Source organism: Seriola dumerili, unplaced genomic scaffold (assembly GCF_002260705.1).
Source record: "Seriola dumerili isolate Sdu_G_001 unplaced genomic scaffold, Sdu_1.0 BDQW01000853.1, whole genome shotgun sequence".
Classification (NCBI taxonomy): domain Eukaryota; kingdom Metazoa; phylum Chordata; class Actinopteri; order Carangiformes; family Carangidae; genus Seriola; species Seriola dumerili.
The window spans coordinates 856,184-874,566 of NW_019175108.1; the positions used below are offsets into that span (position 1 = coordinate 856,184).

The window sequence follows — 18,383 nt, forward strand, 5'->3', positions numbered from 1 at the left end:
ACACCAATTAAGCCCCATGCACTACTTATATCTGTGGTGTATTAGATTGTCACCCATCACTATTAGGAGACATTGGGAGCCCTCTGGCATTCTGGAAAAATAATTACATTCTTTCTGTGTCATAATTACCGCCTTGAAAGTGTCTGTTTCGCGCACTAACAAAAAAGGTTTTTACTCTCCCTCTGTCTCCCCAGTCCTCTCTCCCTGAGCTCTGCCTTTCTCATCTCTCGTCTGTTGTCTCTCTAGACACTAATGAAGTGGTTTAATCTGGTAACTCCAGAGGAATTGTCGGCAGAGGACTGCATTAATTAAGTTCTTGTGTCTCTTTGGTTTTAAAGTTTCCACATTTTCAGAGTGGGCTCACCATATAAACATGCTTGCCATTACCACTTACAGGTGCTTTGTCACAAGACTGTAGGGATCTGCGTTGCGTGTGCTTTGTGTCAACGTGTTGACTAATCAGTCAAAATGAAACTAATGCAGTTTTGTGCCGTGAAAAGTTTGATAGCACATTGATTTCCTATTAGCAACACTCAGCTGACTGCGTAATATCTATAGGAACTAGCATTGAGCTTCGCCGCTCAGCTAATATTCATGCTGGAAAAAGAATACATTCTTATTTTTTACCCTTGAATTTATGATCCTACACAATGTGGCAAGTTAGTATGAAAAACCTGTCAGACATGAACTGGTTGTGAGTAATTATATTGTTCCGTTTGGGTAAACATGGTGAATAGCTTGTCTGTTACATCCAGAGCGTGACTGATGTTTAGCACCTGCTAACCACACTCATCTGGTCTTATTTATGCAGTAACTCTACTTTGATTTAGTCCTTGCCTCCTTCAGAGTGTTCATTTGGATAACATTTCCTTTGACGTTGCCTTACTGCACTTGTGGGGGAAAAAATGACAGTTGTGGCAGTTTTTTTTATTCTTTTTTATACACAACCAGCCAAAGAGTGAGCCACTGTTTCTGCTTCATGTTTGCCAGCTCCTGACTCCCAAGGATTCAGACTGTTAACTTTAGATCTTAGCTTTTCAAAATAAAGTGTACCTCTATTTTACGTCTCTCTCCTACACTGCTTGTCACAGTTTCTTTTTTCTTTTTTGTTTGGACAGTACAGCGCTTGATGCTAGGTTACAATTTGGGTTGCATTAACTCTTCTTTCAGCAACTGTTAATGTCACGGCTTTTTCAAGATGCTCTAAAGTATCTCTTCTAGTCATTTAAAATGTTAAGAATGCTGGTGTTTGAAGTGTTAACTTGCTGCATAATTCCTGGATAATGTTACACATCTGATTACAAGGTTGCAATAACCAACACTGAGGAAATTTGAAGCTTGCATGTATCTGAAAATTTTATCCCAAGAGCACTCATTAAATTTACCATCTAGTGTTTCTGAGCAACTGCATAAAAAAAAGGGGAGAAAAAAAAAAAAAAAAATCATCTCATGAACCACAGGTCAGGATGACACCAAATTTGGCAGGTACATGTGCCTTCATGTAGTTTGTGGAAAGCTTAGTTGGGATTCTTCAAATACGAGGGTCAGATCATTAACAGCTTTTGTGAGAAGAAACAAAGAAAAGAAAAGAAAAAAAAAACTGTATAATATATTCTCCATCAAACCTGCATCTAGTAAGTGTATCTGCCTGGTAGTTCATTTCACACTCTTTTTGACATTAATAGTTTCCACTAAGGTGGCTTTCCTCATGAAATGGAAAGCAGCGCATAGATGCTTGCAGCAATTATTTATTGCAGTGGTGGTAGCATGATGGCCTGTCTATTTTTACTTTATTTTACTTACTTTATTTTTATTTGTTTGCAAGGTCAGAAGTTTACTATGTAAACTTATTATCTAGCAGTAAGAATCGTTGCCCTCTTTAGTCTGCTCTTTCACATTTATCTGTATTCTCTTTCATAATTTCAAAACGTTTACTCATACTCACACTTCCTGAAACTATCTCATTCTCAACAAGTTATACAGTTTCATAAACATTTCCATGTTGCAGATTCGGCCTCTTGAAAAATCAGTGATCAAACCCTCCCCACACTCTGCATGAAGAGGCCCCTTCATGATGTGCACATATGCCAATTTCAGAGTATGTACTGCACTCGTTCACCATTGTAAGGGAAGGGTTATTTTGCACAGAAATGTAGAATGCTTCCATTATACTGAAGACCCTTTTGAGAAAATTGCTTTTGTATTTACGAGTGGTGCCACTACAGTCGTAGCACTACACTGCATCCTGGTAGCTTTATAACTGCTAACTAGAGTCCAGTCAGAAGCGTAACTGTCGCAGTCACTTTTAAGGCAGATAGTTCAGCTTAGACAGCATAGAAAGGCAAAATATTGCACTCCATAGGTTAAATGAAACGTTATGTTTGTTTGTTTGTTTGTTCGTGATAACACAACTTGACTAAGTTCAGTTTATATAGAAACCCGTGACCTTAGAAGACCAATATCCACTACAGCACAACCTCCCCTCAGGGACAGAGTGAACACACAGCACTTACCACCCAATAGTACTCAACCAACACATTTTTTGGTCACGCAGTGCCACACACACTGGTGCTAATACATGCAGTTTTTCATATGAATGAAGTGCGGCACACACACTCAAACTCACACCCACACTTACACACATATCTCCACAAACAGTGTCAGTGAAGGAGCAAACATCACATTTGTCTCGCACCATCAGCATCAAAATCCGACCTCGTTACCAAGGTCAAACTATCAAGGTGTAGGGTATCCCCTGCATATAGCTCCAGACACAGACACACACAAAGAGATCGATGGACACAAAGAGACAGACAGAGACCCACACTTGCACATACACACACACACACACACACACACACTCACACGCTCACACGCACAAACATACACACATGTGAAGCCGCTGTAATATGCTACTGGAGCTACAACTATAAGTCATTTTTGCAAGGTAGCTGTACCATGAAGTGTAGACACCAGTATCCATAACATGCATGTATTATTTATGAGCGCCTGTGTAGTGTGCACATAGCGATGTATGCAAATGTACACATTAAGGAGTGTCTGCCTTCTTATCACACTACTATTAAAATAGTATGGCTGCGGGGCGGAGATCCATCTTGTCTTTTAATGGTGTGTCTGTGTGTGCAGCGCATAAAGGTGCGCGGGCGTGTTTGTGTGTCTAGGTATGTGTGGCTCTTGTGCTTGTGCATGATTGCGCTGGTGCACTTAACCGTGCTTGCAACTGCAATCAGGACTGTAAGTGGCCTGCAGTTTCAAAAGGAGAGATTTAAGTGGGGATGGGGAAAGGAGGTAGAAAGAGATGTAAGCCTCTGAAGTTAAGATGTGATGAGAATCCTTTTGATTATTCCTCACAAAGGTAAAGCAAATAGCATCATAATTAACTCCTTTCTATTTCGTGTAACAATGACTATGTTCCTTTAACAAAGATATCTCTGTTAGTGTGCGTTGAGGCAGCATCAGCAACGTGGCCATTGTGCTCTTAAGGAGTCTCGCGGTGCAATAAGAGTGTTTTCACTATCACATAAGTGCTTCTTTTGCATTTATAAGCCCCTTATTAGAACAAGTCCCGACTGGATGTGTGCTGTATGTGTGTGTGCTGATGTGCTTGAGGTTTCAGTTTTTGGCGTTTTATGCAATCGTACTGAAATCCTCTTTAACTTGGCCTGCATCTCGCACATGAAAGTTTAATTTCAAGTCAAGACAAGTCAGGTTTATTTGTATAGCCCAGTATCACATTCAATGTCTCAATGGGTCTCATACAAGCCCTCAGTAGCAACAGTTCCTGATTCAGCCCAGGCGCTATAAAGAGGACAAGTGGAAAACGCCACAAGAAAATAAGGATTAAAAAACAAATATGGTTGATCATCTATCTTCAGATGGATGGGAACAGCAGGACCAGTAGTAAGGGAAAAGGACATTAAAGAGAAGTGGAAAAAACAGTTGTAACAATTAGCAGAAATATGTAAATTGATCTTAAATGTCTAAATGTTTGGAGCCCTGTCATATTAAGGCTCTAATAAATTAACAGATGGGAACATAAGCAAGAGCAGTCTCAAATCATCTGTGTCGTCAGAGAAGAGAGAGGTAACAATATAAGCCATAACACCCTTACAAAATTGAAAGCCCTCTTTCAATCCTGCTGTTTCACTTCACGCTCACAAAGCAGCCGTTCTGACCTCACAGTGATTGTGTGCTTTATAATCGCAGCCGCGGTGATATGTTTTTGCATTCCAGTGCATGCGTGCGTCTCAGGGACAGTGGGTGACAGACTCACTCCCTGTGTGTGGCCGATTGCAGTGCGAGCTCCAAGGACAAGCAGTGGAGGGTAGAGCGGGTGATTTGTCTCTTAGGATTGAACTCATCTCCCTCGGTCCCCCGCAGGCCCCTCGTCCCTCCTCTTTCTCTGCACGCTGTCTTATTTTGAAGGTGAAGAGCATTTCTCTCACTGTTTGCATGCAGTTCATTGTGTTTGGCGAATCTACACGGTTTACGTAGTGTGCCCACTCGAGGACACATCCACACACAGAGGACATTCAGATTCACATAGATCTGCTAAGTAAAGTGAGAAAACATAATCCTTGAGATTTTTTCTCGGTCTGCTTTGAATATAATATGAACACAACTCCTCCTGTATGTCTCTTCTAGGTTTTTAAATTGTTAAACACAAATCCTGTACCCTGTATTTAATTTATTCCCTTTAGCTTAGCAAATATAAACCTACTTCATGCATTTCTCTCCGATTTGGGTATCTTAACCCACTGCCTGTTGTAACTGTGGCATGTTAAGATGTGTTTGTTTTGTTTTGGCCAGAGGGCAGTCTTGATAAGGTGTGCTGAAAGATATAATTTACACCTCTGAAATAGCTAATCTCTGAGCAGATGCAACCAATTAGTAAAGGAGAAGAAATCCTCTGAATGTAGAAATTGAAAAACAAAAAAATAACCTCATAAAAAGCACTCACAGACAGATATTCTCTAGTTATTCACTCTATTTAGCCAATAAGCAAATGAAAAGTAAGTATAAACACAATTTGGACAGAAGGCATGGAAAATAGATCAATGATGGATCTGCCATTGTTGGATGCCCTTTATATCTCATGTACTTAGTATTGTTAGCAAATCACAGTAGTGTCTCTCCTTCCACATTCTATAAATGTTATGTGTGTGCCAGTGGCCGAATAATCCAAAATAAAGTGTCCGACACTGTCATCAGCCATCAGCTGTACGGGGAATAGTCCTTTTGAAGTCTGTAAAAGCTGCTGTGCCGCCCATCACATCCACAATGGCAGTGTCCTCTAAAATTTCCAGACCCAAATGTCTGTGCTCTGCAGAACAGAATATAGATGCTGGCAAAGTAAACACCTCTCTCATCATATTCAGCCGTCCATGCAACATTCTTCTGTTTGCCACTGTTATTTGAATTCCATTTTGTTTTATGGAGAAGGTGGTGAAGGTTATGATATTGTTTTGTCTAAACTTCACGGTCCTATTGTGGTCTATTTTTATTATTTTAATGCAGTATTTTTTTCAAACCATGACTACTGCAGATTAGTTTTTAGCTCTTTTGGTTACACCTAACCATGCGCTGTAAATCTGGGCTAATTGGTTAAACGGAAACTTTTGACAGTAAGGTCCACAAAATTTCGATTATCTTAGAGGAAACACATAAAGAATAAACTTCTAATGAATAGAAACTAAATAGCTCTTTACTAATTTTGCATCATGAACTATATATTACATCATGACAAGGAGTTATTTGTAAGTTTCGCTATCGCTACATAACCAACGTTAGCATTAACAGCTGTTTACTTACCAGACTCGAAGAAACGTTGTGTGTTCAGCATCAAACTTCATTCCTTTGCTCGCCAAGAGCCGTCTCCTGTGGTAGAAAGCAACACAGATGTTAACTCTTGTGTCTATCACATCTTTTCTTTTACTGAAGTTAGCACGCTAACCAGCTAATCTAGCGCCTCGTCTCTCTCTGATAGCGCCTCATTGCTACCTCCAATCTGCACTGAAGATGTATTGCTGATCAGAGGGCATGTTATGACCTCTTGGCTTGTAAAAACAATGATGACCAAAGCTCTTGTCAAGCAACAATCACCACCACCCACTTCCTTGAATGGTTCCCAATTAAATGTAGATGGCCTAGTAAATAGCACATAGCAAACAATCAACATTAAGCAAGTTACTTGAAAAATGTGCTTCAGAGGTAAGTACCGACCAACAGCAGCTAGCTTAACGTTGGTGCCGCTGGCTGCACACAGCACTCCAGAGGTTCCATCATCATAGAGAAGCTCACTGTGAAGTTCACACACCCTCCAACTCTGAAAAAAACCAACTGATTTCTGAATGCAGGCTTACCAGTGAGAACGTTAGAAAGCCAGCTAAACACAACCAACCCCGTCTCCTGGAAATTATGTCTATCTACGACTAAAATCCTTTTTATATGTAATCCGGAAATGTTACGTATTTGGCAAATTGCAAATATGTTGATAGTGAATGAGACTGTCCTCCTGTAAAAAAACAACCCAATAGGTAATCTGTGCAAGCAGCTTATCATGATCCAACTGTAGCGGCTGCAATAATCATGGCAGAGTATTGAGGTGGATGGAGGGGTCAACAACACACAGGACTTTCACAGAGAAAACCGCTGTTTGTTTCCTGTTTGAAACCGATAATGAACATGGTTTTTCTTAACCATGACTGTTCCACAACCTTAACCACGTGTTTATTATTCTAAGGTTGGCTGATCTTTAAAGAAGTAGTTGTTTTAACCAACCCCACGTTTTTTTCCTAAACTTAATCAAACCATGACCGTTCCACAACTGTAACCGCATTTATTATTGTTACCATGATGGCAGCTGGCACATTCCTATTTGTCGTATCAGTTTATGTACATATAACCAAAACCACAGTATTTCCCTCACCGTAACCAAATTGCTTTTGTTGCCTAAGCCTAACCACACACGTGACTCTGGATGCAAACTCTTGTCTGTGGTGTGATCCACATTCATTCAAAAAAATATGTTTTTGAACATACTCCATCCAGTAATTATATTTCCTACAAACTGGGATTAATTACTGAATTCCAAATTGTGATCCCTTACACTACCTGTTACTGAAAAAAAGTAATCATAGTAGAGTAATCCATTGCATCACTACCAATAATAAAATTTAACTTCCTTTTTATATGTAGTTCATGTTAGTTAGGCTGCTAGTTTTGTTTTCATCATCATTGCATCATTAGTCTGTGATTTATTAGCTCAGCAGTAGCAGAGACAGAAGCCTCAAAACAAGATCTTTACTGTCAGTTTCAAAGCACATCTGCATTAATACTCTCATCTAAAGGGACATACTTTATATTCCTTCTTTATTTGCAATGTAAAGCTTGATTGGATTCATGAAAGAATGAAAGGAATGTTACAGGCCTTGTTGTAAATTGTTAGAGTTCCACCTAAACATTATAATGTATGTTAAAGGAGAAACAAAGTTATCCTATTATTCTAATACAAAAGAGAAATAAATAGACTCCCTAATTGTATTCAGCTATTACAATACCACAGTAAGCTAAAACCTCCACTGACATGTTGTGAATTTTAAGATGTTTCGGCATTTATCTGAAGAGCTGCCTCATTTCTAACGACGGGCTGGAAATCCTCAGCATTCGTTCTGGAGGGATATCACAGCTCTATTCATTCATCCATTCATTCATTTACTCACTGTTAACCCTTCTGTTCCCCAGTGACTTTCAGAGGGCATAGCAGTGTTTACAGACAATACACACTCAGCAAGATAATCTTCATTGTGAACCTCTGTGTGAACTGTGTAAGGGCCTTCACACCTATAACAGGATGCCCTTGTGCTTTTTATTTTGTTCCTGTTCCCCCTTTTTAACTCCCTATTTTTCACCATGCTGTCAGTCTCATTCTCCTCATTTAGCAGTCTGCAAGTCCTGTTAAATGATTAGTAAGCCCACAAGTGAATATGTGCAAAGCCTCTTCCACTCCATCGGATTAGTGAGCAGTAGGCTTAAACACACCTTGCTAAAGTCCCTGTCGCACACACACAGACACGTAAAGGTATTCAGCAAAGTGAGCAAATATATTCCAAGAACAACACATTCAAACAATCCAATTCTTAGATAGTGCTGGGAATCGTGCCTTGAAGAATGATGTCCCCACATGCATGCATGCAAACACGTAGGTACACTCATTCAAAAAGAGTGCACGTAGACATTCAGTCACACCCAGGATGAGTCTGAGCCCTTCCTGTCTTCTCAGACATGGCTCATCAGATAGGATTCTGCGTGTAAGGTCCAACCAATAAAAAGCCCAAATATTCTATTAAGAGTAAATCCTCTCCGCTGGTGGAGCTTGTGGAGTCAGATTAGGACTAGACAAACACTGCCAAGCAGTCATGCCCACCCCAGGACCACTGCCAAAAAGAAGCCCCACAGATACTGGTGTGTCACTGTGAGTGCGTGTGTGTAGGTGCATGTGCACAGGCAGCAAAGAACCCCAGTGTGAGCATTAGCAGGCAGGGGGATGAACAAACTAAAGCTCTGATACGTGCTGCTCGGTGTAATGGGAAGGCAGTGTGTCAGTGATCTGAGTGGGTTGCAGCTGCAACACACAACCTTTGTTCTGTGTGCATGTGCTCATGGGTGTGAGAAGGTGTATGTTTTGCCGTGTCTTTGCCCTCCTGCAGTGAAGCAGGTGTACACTTTTGGCTCCAAATCTGTAGCACATAAAATCTTTAACACAAATAAATATTAGTTTGAATTTACTTCACTGTGTAGCAGGATTGTTAGTCGTTTTAGCCACATCACTGTGGAGTCTGTGTTTATATAGTAGCAGTAGCTCTGTAGCTCCTCTGTGTACGGCGAGCACAGACAGCTGCGATGTTTTAGGCAGAACAGACATAGATTTCTATCGCTGACCCTAAGGCTGCTCATTAGAATTCAGCACACCTCTCGCAAATCACCCCCACCCACCCAGCTCCCTCACCCCCCTCCCTATTGCTGCCTGCTTTTTTTTCCTCTCTTGCTGTCTTACACATTGGAAGAGAATGAATGCTTAAAGCAAAGGGGTGAACTGTTGGTCAGCCATCATAACAATGACTATGTGAGCCGCATACACAGCAACTCACACTTACTAACTGACAAAACTTACACACAAAAGACAACCACTGCTGCACAACTGCATGTGTAAACACACATGTCTACACACAAATCTACATTCCCACACACTCGATTAAAGAAAAAAAAGTTATGTTTTTTGATATTAATATTAAATCAAATGACCTGAAGATGAAAGGGGGTCACTGGTACCTGCTGAAATTAGAAAGAATTATCACCTTACTCACCTAACTCCGCCACAGTGAGATTGTGTCAATGTTTTTTTCTGCCCCTGGTGGTAAAAAAAAACATATGTCATATAACAAGCACAAAGAACATATTTAGCCTAAATCACGTACATTCACATACACGCAGACTTATGATTATATGCTCAGATAGAGAACACATTCTGATACATTAATTACTAATGTTTGTTGCATCCATCCTTAAGTAGGCAGTTGTTTGCGTGCACATTTACCCACGTGTGTGTGCTTTTGTGTTGGTGTTATTGTCCCAGGCTAATTGAGCAATTCCACAGTGGGAGCAGCGGTGTTTAAGGTCACGGAATGATGTGCTCTCCTGGAGCAGTTAGAAAGCCCCCACTTTCATAATTACTCTGCTTTTATCTCTGCAGCTGCTAGAACTACTCCCAGATACATGCACATACAAGCACATACTGTCTGCTGGAGCATATGAGAATGAGAATGCTTTCATCTACGCACATGAAGAACCCACTCGCATTCAAAATACTGCTTTTCATTCTTTTTTTCTTTGGAGTTGAAGGAACTGAGGATTTGAAAAGATATCTCTAGGATGACGCATTGAGCCTGTCATCAACTATTGAATTCAGTGATACCTTTGAGATATACAGATGCCAATTCAGATCAGTCAGTAATTGTGCAGTTATGTGTGTAGGTAGTTGTAGTTTATCAGCACCAGCACCATTTATGTCTTAACAATGATTTCATATTACAATATAGAGAATGTGCACTAACTTTGACCTTTTAAGAAATTTAAATACTGATCCAAAAGCCTGTGTCTCTCTATGTGTATTTGTGCATGCCTGCGTGCATGCGTGCGTGTGTGTGTTTGTGCGCATGTGCTTGCATGCTTGATTGCACATGTGAGTTGAACAAACGCCAACACTGGTGGCCCTGTCTGTTTGTCCCATGCAGACGTTCTGTGAGTGTGTACCCAGCTCCTCCCAGCTCAAACATCGCTGGTCAGACTCAGAAACTGCCAGGGAGACCCCGGCCAAGGTAAGGCCCCGTCAGCACAACGTGTACATGTCCACACAGGTAAGTATGCATGCGCGCACACAAAGACACACGCTGTACACAAATTAGCTATATAAAATGAATGTGTCATGCTCTACCGCCTCTGAAGCCCGTGGCAGCGTTTACGCGCCCAAATATCACTTTGACTTTAGAGCGTCATAACTCCGATATAGTTTGAGTTAGAGAAGTGCCGTTATTTCATGTTTAACTAGAAAATTGGCGCTTTTCAACAACCACATGTTTGTCCACGTGAGTCACTTAATTTGTCCGTTGTTCGTTAAAAAGATTTGGACAGTCTTACCGTTTGCCTGGCGCCTAACTGCTCTCTTTCCGTGTGTTTTCCGATAGATTCGCATCCGCCATTTTTGCTAGCGACGTCTAGAGGCACGTCACAGTCACGTCACTGGTTTTGACATTCCTATTAGCTCCAGTGTGGCGTATACCCAAAATAAATAGAGTATTATTGCGAGCTCAAAGTGAGGAGAAATTGGTTTCTGTAGTTTATTGTAGTGACAGAAAACCGACAGAAGGATATGGCCAGTAACATATTAGTACAGCTGAAGCTTTGGAGCTGATTATTCAAGGAGAAAAAAAAAAAAAAAAAAACCCATAAATACTGCTCAAAAGAATGAGCATAACTCATGGACAGAAAAAGATAGAAACTTCAAATCAACTGAAACTTTTAAACATAAGGCAAAACACCACGGTACAAAAAAGTCTTAATGCGGGCCTCAGAGGTTTAAAACCACAAAAAGAAAAGAAACAGAATTTTATTAAAAAATTGTATGAAATTAAATTTCCATGTCGTTTTTGATTACAAAGCAGGTGTAGGTTCTATATTAATACTGTGAAAGTATCAAAGTGCTCAAGCCACAGAGAAATGCACGCAGCCCGTATTCAGAAACTGTGCTTTAAAACAAGCTGTCAGGACTTTCTTAACTTTATGATGTCACAACGAAGCAGTCACAGCTCTCAGCTATGCCCAAAGCCCGGCCCACCTGGACCCACCATCCAACCATGCAGGATTTGGTTTCTCTGAGTGTTTACCGGAAATCTCTCACCGGCGTGTTGTTGCTAGAGCTTCTAAGAGAAGCCTGAGAGAGGAGATGTAAAACAACACTGAGATGTTTTCCTTTTTATGGATATCAAAACTTAAAATAAAATACATGGCAAGTGTAAAATATGGGACTTTTAAAACATATTTTTGTTATGTTAGGGGAGGAACATACTTATTCACCATCTGTAACCCACTACTTCCTAAATCAGAGTAGGATTATCTGGCAAACTGTCAAATTGTATATTGTAGGTTGGCAGAGGTTCCAGCAAATATTAAACAGGACGGAAATGGATAGCTGGTTGGATGGATGGAAATCATTCAAACTGAAAAAAAATGCAGTGTTATGTAAATGAAATCCGTTCATTAAATCCTATAAATGTCCTCTTGTCTATATATTCCACCACCGTCCTTTCAGTCAAAACAGGGGCACGTTATGAATAGGTGACTTGCTCACCTGTGAGAGGATTATGTATCAGTGGCGACGATTTCCATCACAATCCGCTTTCTCGCTGCTTTGGTGACGGCGGCGTGAAGGATTATTGCATATTACACATTACATTTTGCCACTGAGCAGCAGTGATGGCACAACCTCAACTCGAGGACCAAAACACACGAGAAATTAGATGGGATTAGGCCCCACAGATTCTTTGAACTGTGTGGAGTGATCACGGCTGCATCTGGAAAAAGGAGCTTGATTACGTGTCAGAATTTGGGAAGAAGAAGCTGTGCATTGAATACTGATGTAAAAGTGGTATTCAAGCTCCAGGTGAACGAAATGGGAGAGGAATTAGTGAAAATATGTCTTTTCTGAAATTGTGAGTTTGCGCTTGCTATTTATATATGTGCCAATTCAGCATTTAAAGGTGTTTGTGCTTTTCTGTGCATCAGCGTCAACCTGTGTCTTCCTGTATATGCATCCGTTCGTGTCCGCATACAGTATGTGTGTGTTTGTTTGTGTTTGGGAGGGAGGGAGAGAGAGAGACAGATAGAGAGAGACAGCTTGCAGACTCCTGCTGCTTTCCTGCTTATCTAATGAGCAGACAAAGCCTTGCGTCCAAGAACTGTCTGCCAATGCTCTTGCGTGGGAGGACAACATCATTTCCACAGAGAGGAATTCTCTCTCCTTCTCTCCCTCTCCGTTTCTATCTCTCCATCCGAATTCCCCAGTTGTCCTGTCCAATCCCATGGTGCGGTGTGAGTAGAGACAGGAGAGGATCTGAAAGTCAGCCACTAATTACAGAGTGGACTCCCGCTGTGAGATTGAGAGACTCATTTAAAAAACAAAAAAACTGTGTTAAGAGGAGGCTAACATCCCATTCTCAGTGTCATTACCCTACGACAACTGTTGAGCCCAGTTGAGAGATTGTGGACCTGAAGCATGTTGCTTTTTGTATCGTTTGATTTTTTACTGACCATTGAAAAAGCAAATAAGGCAGTAACAAAAACACCTTTTTCTCCCTTCGATTCATTCTCTCAGACTTTGTGTCAGATTGAGATTACAATTGTATTTTTTTGCAGCACAATAGATCGTCAATTGGTCAGTACCTTGAATACATTAGAGACCAAAATGCACCTATATATAAACAGTATAATCATCAGCTGTGTGTTTTTTCCCCCATGTGCCACTGAGAGGCCACAATCAATATGCCACCTTAACTGACTTTAGTTACCTTCACTTCTGGCTGAATTGGTACAAATTTGTACCTTAAACTATCAGAAACTCCATCATACCTTGTGGCATAATTGGTTTAACATCTGTGGATCATTACGAGCCTGTTACAGCGAACGTGAAAAGTTTCATGGCAAAAATGTGCAGCTCCTGTGCGTGTGCAGACGTCTGTCAGCTCTCTGTGTGACTTGCTGTCAGCATAATGGGGGCCACCGTATATCTTCCCCATGTTAAGTTAACAATCAGTATGCTATATAACGCGGCGTCGATGATGGCTTCCACTGATGTCTTGGCCCGCTGGCGATAGAGCTCCGTGGAACTGTTTGAATGTTACATTGCTGCCATTCTGCAGAGTGAGACCATTATAGACATTATGTACAGCACAGACACACACACACACACACACACACACCCACCCCCATGCACACACACACACACACACACACACACACACAGACACACACACACACACGCATTCAGCCAAGTCACAATCTCTCTCAGCTGCACCTGCACTCACATACAGAGAGAGAAAGAACAAGCTAAAAACACTGTTTGACATGCAAGAAGAGATTTCATAGTGCAGTCAGGGTCTACGTGTTGAGTTAGAACAAGGAGACAAAAAAATGTTATGTGCGGCAATACTCCCCTGGAGCTCTTTTCTGTGATGATGTATTTGGGTGAGAAAACAGGGAGAAGTGGGAAGGTTCTGATAAAGCAGTGCTCCAGTTTTTTTTTTTTTTTCATGTGCAATATGTGAATGCGCTTGCCTGTCTCTTGCAAGTATTTGGCAGAAAGGAGCTGTGTGCAAATTATGTGTGTGTGCATGTGCATGTGCATTGGAAATGTAAGTGGCATGAAAGCATGTAGTGTCTGTGTGTCTGTACATGTGTGTGTGTGTGTGTGTATCTGTACACAGTCTCCAACCCATTTGGACAAACAGAGCCTAGGGGCAGTTTTCAGCGACAGTGCTTCCATACGTGCCAGCGGTGTCCAGAAAAATAGCAGCCGCAATGAAGCTGGCTAATGTGGAAAAAAAAAATAATGCATGAATTTAATCAATGTACTGAGTAGATCCAACCAAATGGCCTTTTATATTTCAGAGTTAGAAAGAACACATCAACAAAATGTGCAAGGTCATGAAAGTACTAAACACCCTGTCAAAAATGGTGTTCCTCTGCAGTCCCCAATAAAGTTTAAGCTTTTTTTAATGTTAGTAGTCTTCCAGATTCATATATTGTCCAACTCACCAAGTTCATATCGATGTGATGTTTGTTTCATGGGTTAGATCTTTTTTTTAAATCACCACTAAAATCTTATTATTTTTTATTATGAGCATAGCTGCACACATTCAGCAGGGATTTACCAGGCTCAACAAAATGTGCTCACTGGCTCGAGGCCCCATATGCGTTTGTCCGTGTGGGGTTGTGAATGAGGCCAGGGGGGTACAAATGAGGCTGATGTGAGAAAATCATCCCCTCACATGAAACCCTTTTTGTGTGCATTTACGTGGGCTCATGATTGGACAAAGGTGGGCTACAATTGAGACCCATCCTCAGATCTGAGATAGGAGGCATTTTCAGACCAACACTATGTAGGCTAAAGATTGGGAGCCCATGTGAGTCCCTATTCACACTTGTTGTCCACAGATACCCCCCCCCCCACACACACACACACACACACACACACACACACACACACACACACACACACACACACACACACACAGACAACTTGTTTGGGCACTCATAACTTTTTTTCTTCTTCCGTCTTCTACCCAACACAATTGATTTTCTTCACATTAAATAAACCATAAACCTTTCTCATAAAGCAGGCCATTAGCTGTCTATTAGCGTGCTTCACTGTGCTTGTACAGCCAATTTACATATTAATGAGCTTGCTCTCACTCATACTTCCACATACAAACCAATAACAAACACACACTCACCTGCCCACACATTTTCAAAGAGAGACCATCCTCCAGTGTAGAAAAAAAAAATATCAGCTGCTGATTCATTTGTAGGAAGATGAGGGGGAGCCAGGCATTGTTAATCATGCTTAGGTGAGCCATATTGCTCTCTCCTATCCATTGCTAGTTCTCTTGACCTGAGTGGAAAACTGGTGCCAGATCATAAAGGGCCATCATATAGGCCTTTTATGGTCCAGTTAATGGAGACTGTGTTACTGGTATAGGTCTGCCATTTTCCTCTAAGAGGATTCTGCTCTCTCTTCATTCATTTACAACGTATTGGCTCTGGGCTGAGTTGCATTTTTTTTTATACTTTCGCTTCCTGGATGGTATTTTTTCTCAGTTTTTTATGGTTTTCCTTCCTGTATGAGAAATGTAGAGGGAGAACATCGGTGCCTTGACTGTGTGTTTCCCAGCAGTGTCTCGAGGTAGCATCCTATCCTCTATCTACCTCACCACCACTACTCTAATGACATGCAGGGTGTTTGGACAGAAATGGTCTGTTTTTTCTGGGGGTTTGGTGAACTTTGAGTTTCAAGAGGGCTGGCAGTTGAAGGAATCTACAGTCTGTTGCTATATAAATCATTCAAAACTACGTTTTGACAGATGGGAATATGGTTATATCACTGAGCACTGAGCATGTGGCATTCAAAATATCCCCGATGATGGATGAAAGTCTTTTTTTTTTTTGAATAAAGCAGGTTTTATGCTGCAGTTTTTTATGTTGTGATCCTAACATCTACTTTTTCTCTTCCTTCCCTCCTTCCTTCCTTATGTCCTACCTCCCTTCCTCCTTCCCTCCTTCCTCCCTGCTCACAGAGGATGAGCTGCAGCTACCTGCTCTGCACTATCCTGCTCTTCGTGGCCGTCTTGCTGGCTGTTACCGTCACCGGCACCATCCTTTTTATGAATCACTACCAGGCCCCGCCTATGTCCGACGGCCTTCCCCACATCTCTACCAATCAAGATGAAGCTAACGCCCTGGTCACCGTTGAGAGAGGAGATGGCTCTCGCATCAACATCTTCATTGACCCAAACTGTCCCGACTATAACAGTAACTTTTTGCGGCTGGAGGGTGTGCAGACTTCACTGCTCCACTCGCTAACCGACCACGACTCTGACCTGAAGTCAGTGAAAGGCCAGGATCGAGCTCTGCTTGTCAGTCTGGCCGAGGAGGTGGCCAAGCTGTCAGCTCATGCAGGGCAACTGAAAATGGACTATGAGTCCCTACGCAGGGGGCAAGGCAGCCTGGGGCAAGACCTTAACACACTGCAGACTGAGCAGGGACGTCTCATACAGGTGAGACACACACATAAGCAGCATTATTGTGTGTGGAAATAGATATTTTGTTTAGAAAACAACTGTAACAGGTTACTTTTCTGTTTGCTCCTTTCTTTTATTTATGGTTGAATTTAATTAGTCGGTGATTGGTTTAGCAGTAAAAACAGATGGACTGAATCCACTGTATAAGACTCACTCCTGAAGTCATGACTTTAAGTACTGTACAGAGGTGCTTGAGGATTGGATTGCGAGACATCTATCAATATGTATTGATTGCGAAACCACCTTAAGACATGTGACAGCTCATTGGACTTGAGAGTTTTCTCGTGGTTGGTGTTATTTAGTCCCTTCCTTTTTCCTGACTGCACAATCAAAACACCATCATTCACTCATCCAGCACCAACTCAACCATGTTAATTTCTTTTTACACTGTCTGCGCTCAGTAACAGCTAGATTAAAGTGCAAATAGTGCTTGTGTTCCACTGAGTATAACTTAACTCAGTCTAGTGTTTGAAGATGAGGTCACAGGGGAGGAAATGCCCATCATGATTCAAGACACAGACCAAGTTGCACATTAATTCAGTAAGATAGCATAATGTTTCCCTAGATGACTAAGACAGACTCTACATTGGATGAAAACATAATTAGACCCCCCTTTAGTTTCACACTGTCCACACTGATTTATTGACGATGTGTTTCCTAAATATGGGTGGAAAATCTTTACACTACATGCTCTTAATTTTGGCCCATCAGCCTCAGTCGCTCCATTCTGCAGTAAATAGATTTCATAGCTGCCAGCCATACAGCTCAAACAACTGAATGCCTTCCGCTCCTGCCAATCCTTTCTTTAAACCAGACCTTTTTAGCTCAGGGAACAACATTGTTTAGAAATCACTCAAAAACTCACTGGATCGGTGTGCTCTGCCTCCGTGGGCTAAGAAACCATGGGTGCTGATTGGAAGCACAATAGAAGCAGAGAGAGAGGCCAGTCCCTTTTACTGTTGTTAATGTGGTGTAGGTGGCATAGTGCAGTGGGCACTGAAGCTATGGGGAGGTGGTGCTGGCAGCCCAGAAACTCCAGGTGATTGATTTTCTCTTTTGAGGCAAAGCATGTGGTGTGCATATCCGCTGTTTCTGCCTGACACCGTGGTGTGACTGTGTGATCTATGGGCCACCTGTGGCCAGGACTTCTGATTTATACGATGACACAGAGCTCACTGTGCCAGTGTTAGTAATGGCTCTGTGTGCATCGTAGCCCCCTGAAGAACAGTTTCACCCCGCCACATAGACAGAAAGCCTTCCACATGACCCCGAGCTGGTGAGCAGGAGACTCTCATTGCTCTGAGTTTATGACCAATCTGTTTTGATTTTTCAAACAACATTTTCATTTCTTTTTTACAGCTTACAGCCTCAAATACAAAGATACACCAAAGCATGCCCATTTGTATTAAAATAAATCACGCTGATGAGAAAGACCAGTAAAATCTTGGAATACAACAATACATTTAGCCGATGGTTAAGTGTGAGAATGACAGACAAGGTAAGGCATGTCGCTAGTGTAAGTCTAAATCAAAAGTTTTCATTCCATGTCTGTCCTTTATTGCAAACCCAAAGTACAGCAAACCTGATATATAAAAATTCACCCCCATGTACAGTTCTCATGGGGATTGACTCACTTTTGGAGCCAGCCTCAAGTGGTCATTGTATGAATTGCAGTTTTCAGTACTTATTTGTTGGCTTCATTTTTAAGTGCCTTCATTAGTGCAGTCTTGGTACTTTGATGCTGTCGTGAGCCAGATTGAATATAGTCAGAAAAGCATTTAGATATAAAAAGAACTTGAGTTAAATATAATCAACTTCTTTCGGCACCTCTCCGTAGCCTTCACCTGTAGGTAATTAATAAAACAAAAAATCAGTAACTAACTGACACTGGCCTCAGTGACGTGCAGTTGTATGTAGTTGTATGTCCAGAGTGGAAAAGTGAGGTGTGTGCTG

At 41.5% G+C, this 18,383-nt stretch overlaps 1 protein-coding gene across 1 annotated transcript in view; it reads left to right on the forward strand.

Annotated features, from left to right (window-relative positions):
• LOC111237372 (fibrinogen C domain-containing protein 1-like) overlaps positions 1-18,383 on the forward strand; it is a 97,946-nt gene that overhangs the window by 14,749 nt on the left and 64,814 nt on the right. Inside the window, exons 2-3 of the mRNA XM_022766448.1 lie at positions 10,314-10,397; positions 15,927-16,406. Of these exons, the coding sequence (XP_022622169.1) occupies positions 10,314-10,397; positions 15,927-16,406 (564 nt within the window). The remainder of the gene's footprint in view (positions 1-10,313; positions 10,398-15,926; positions 16,407-18,383) is intronic.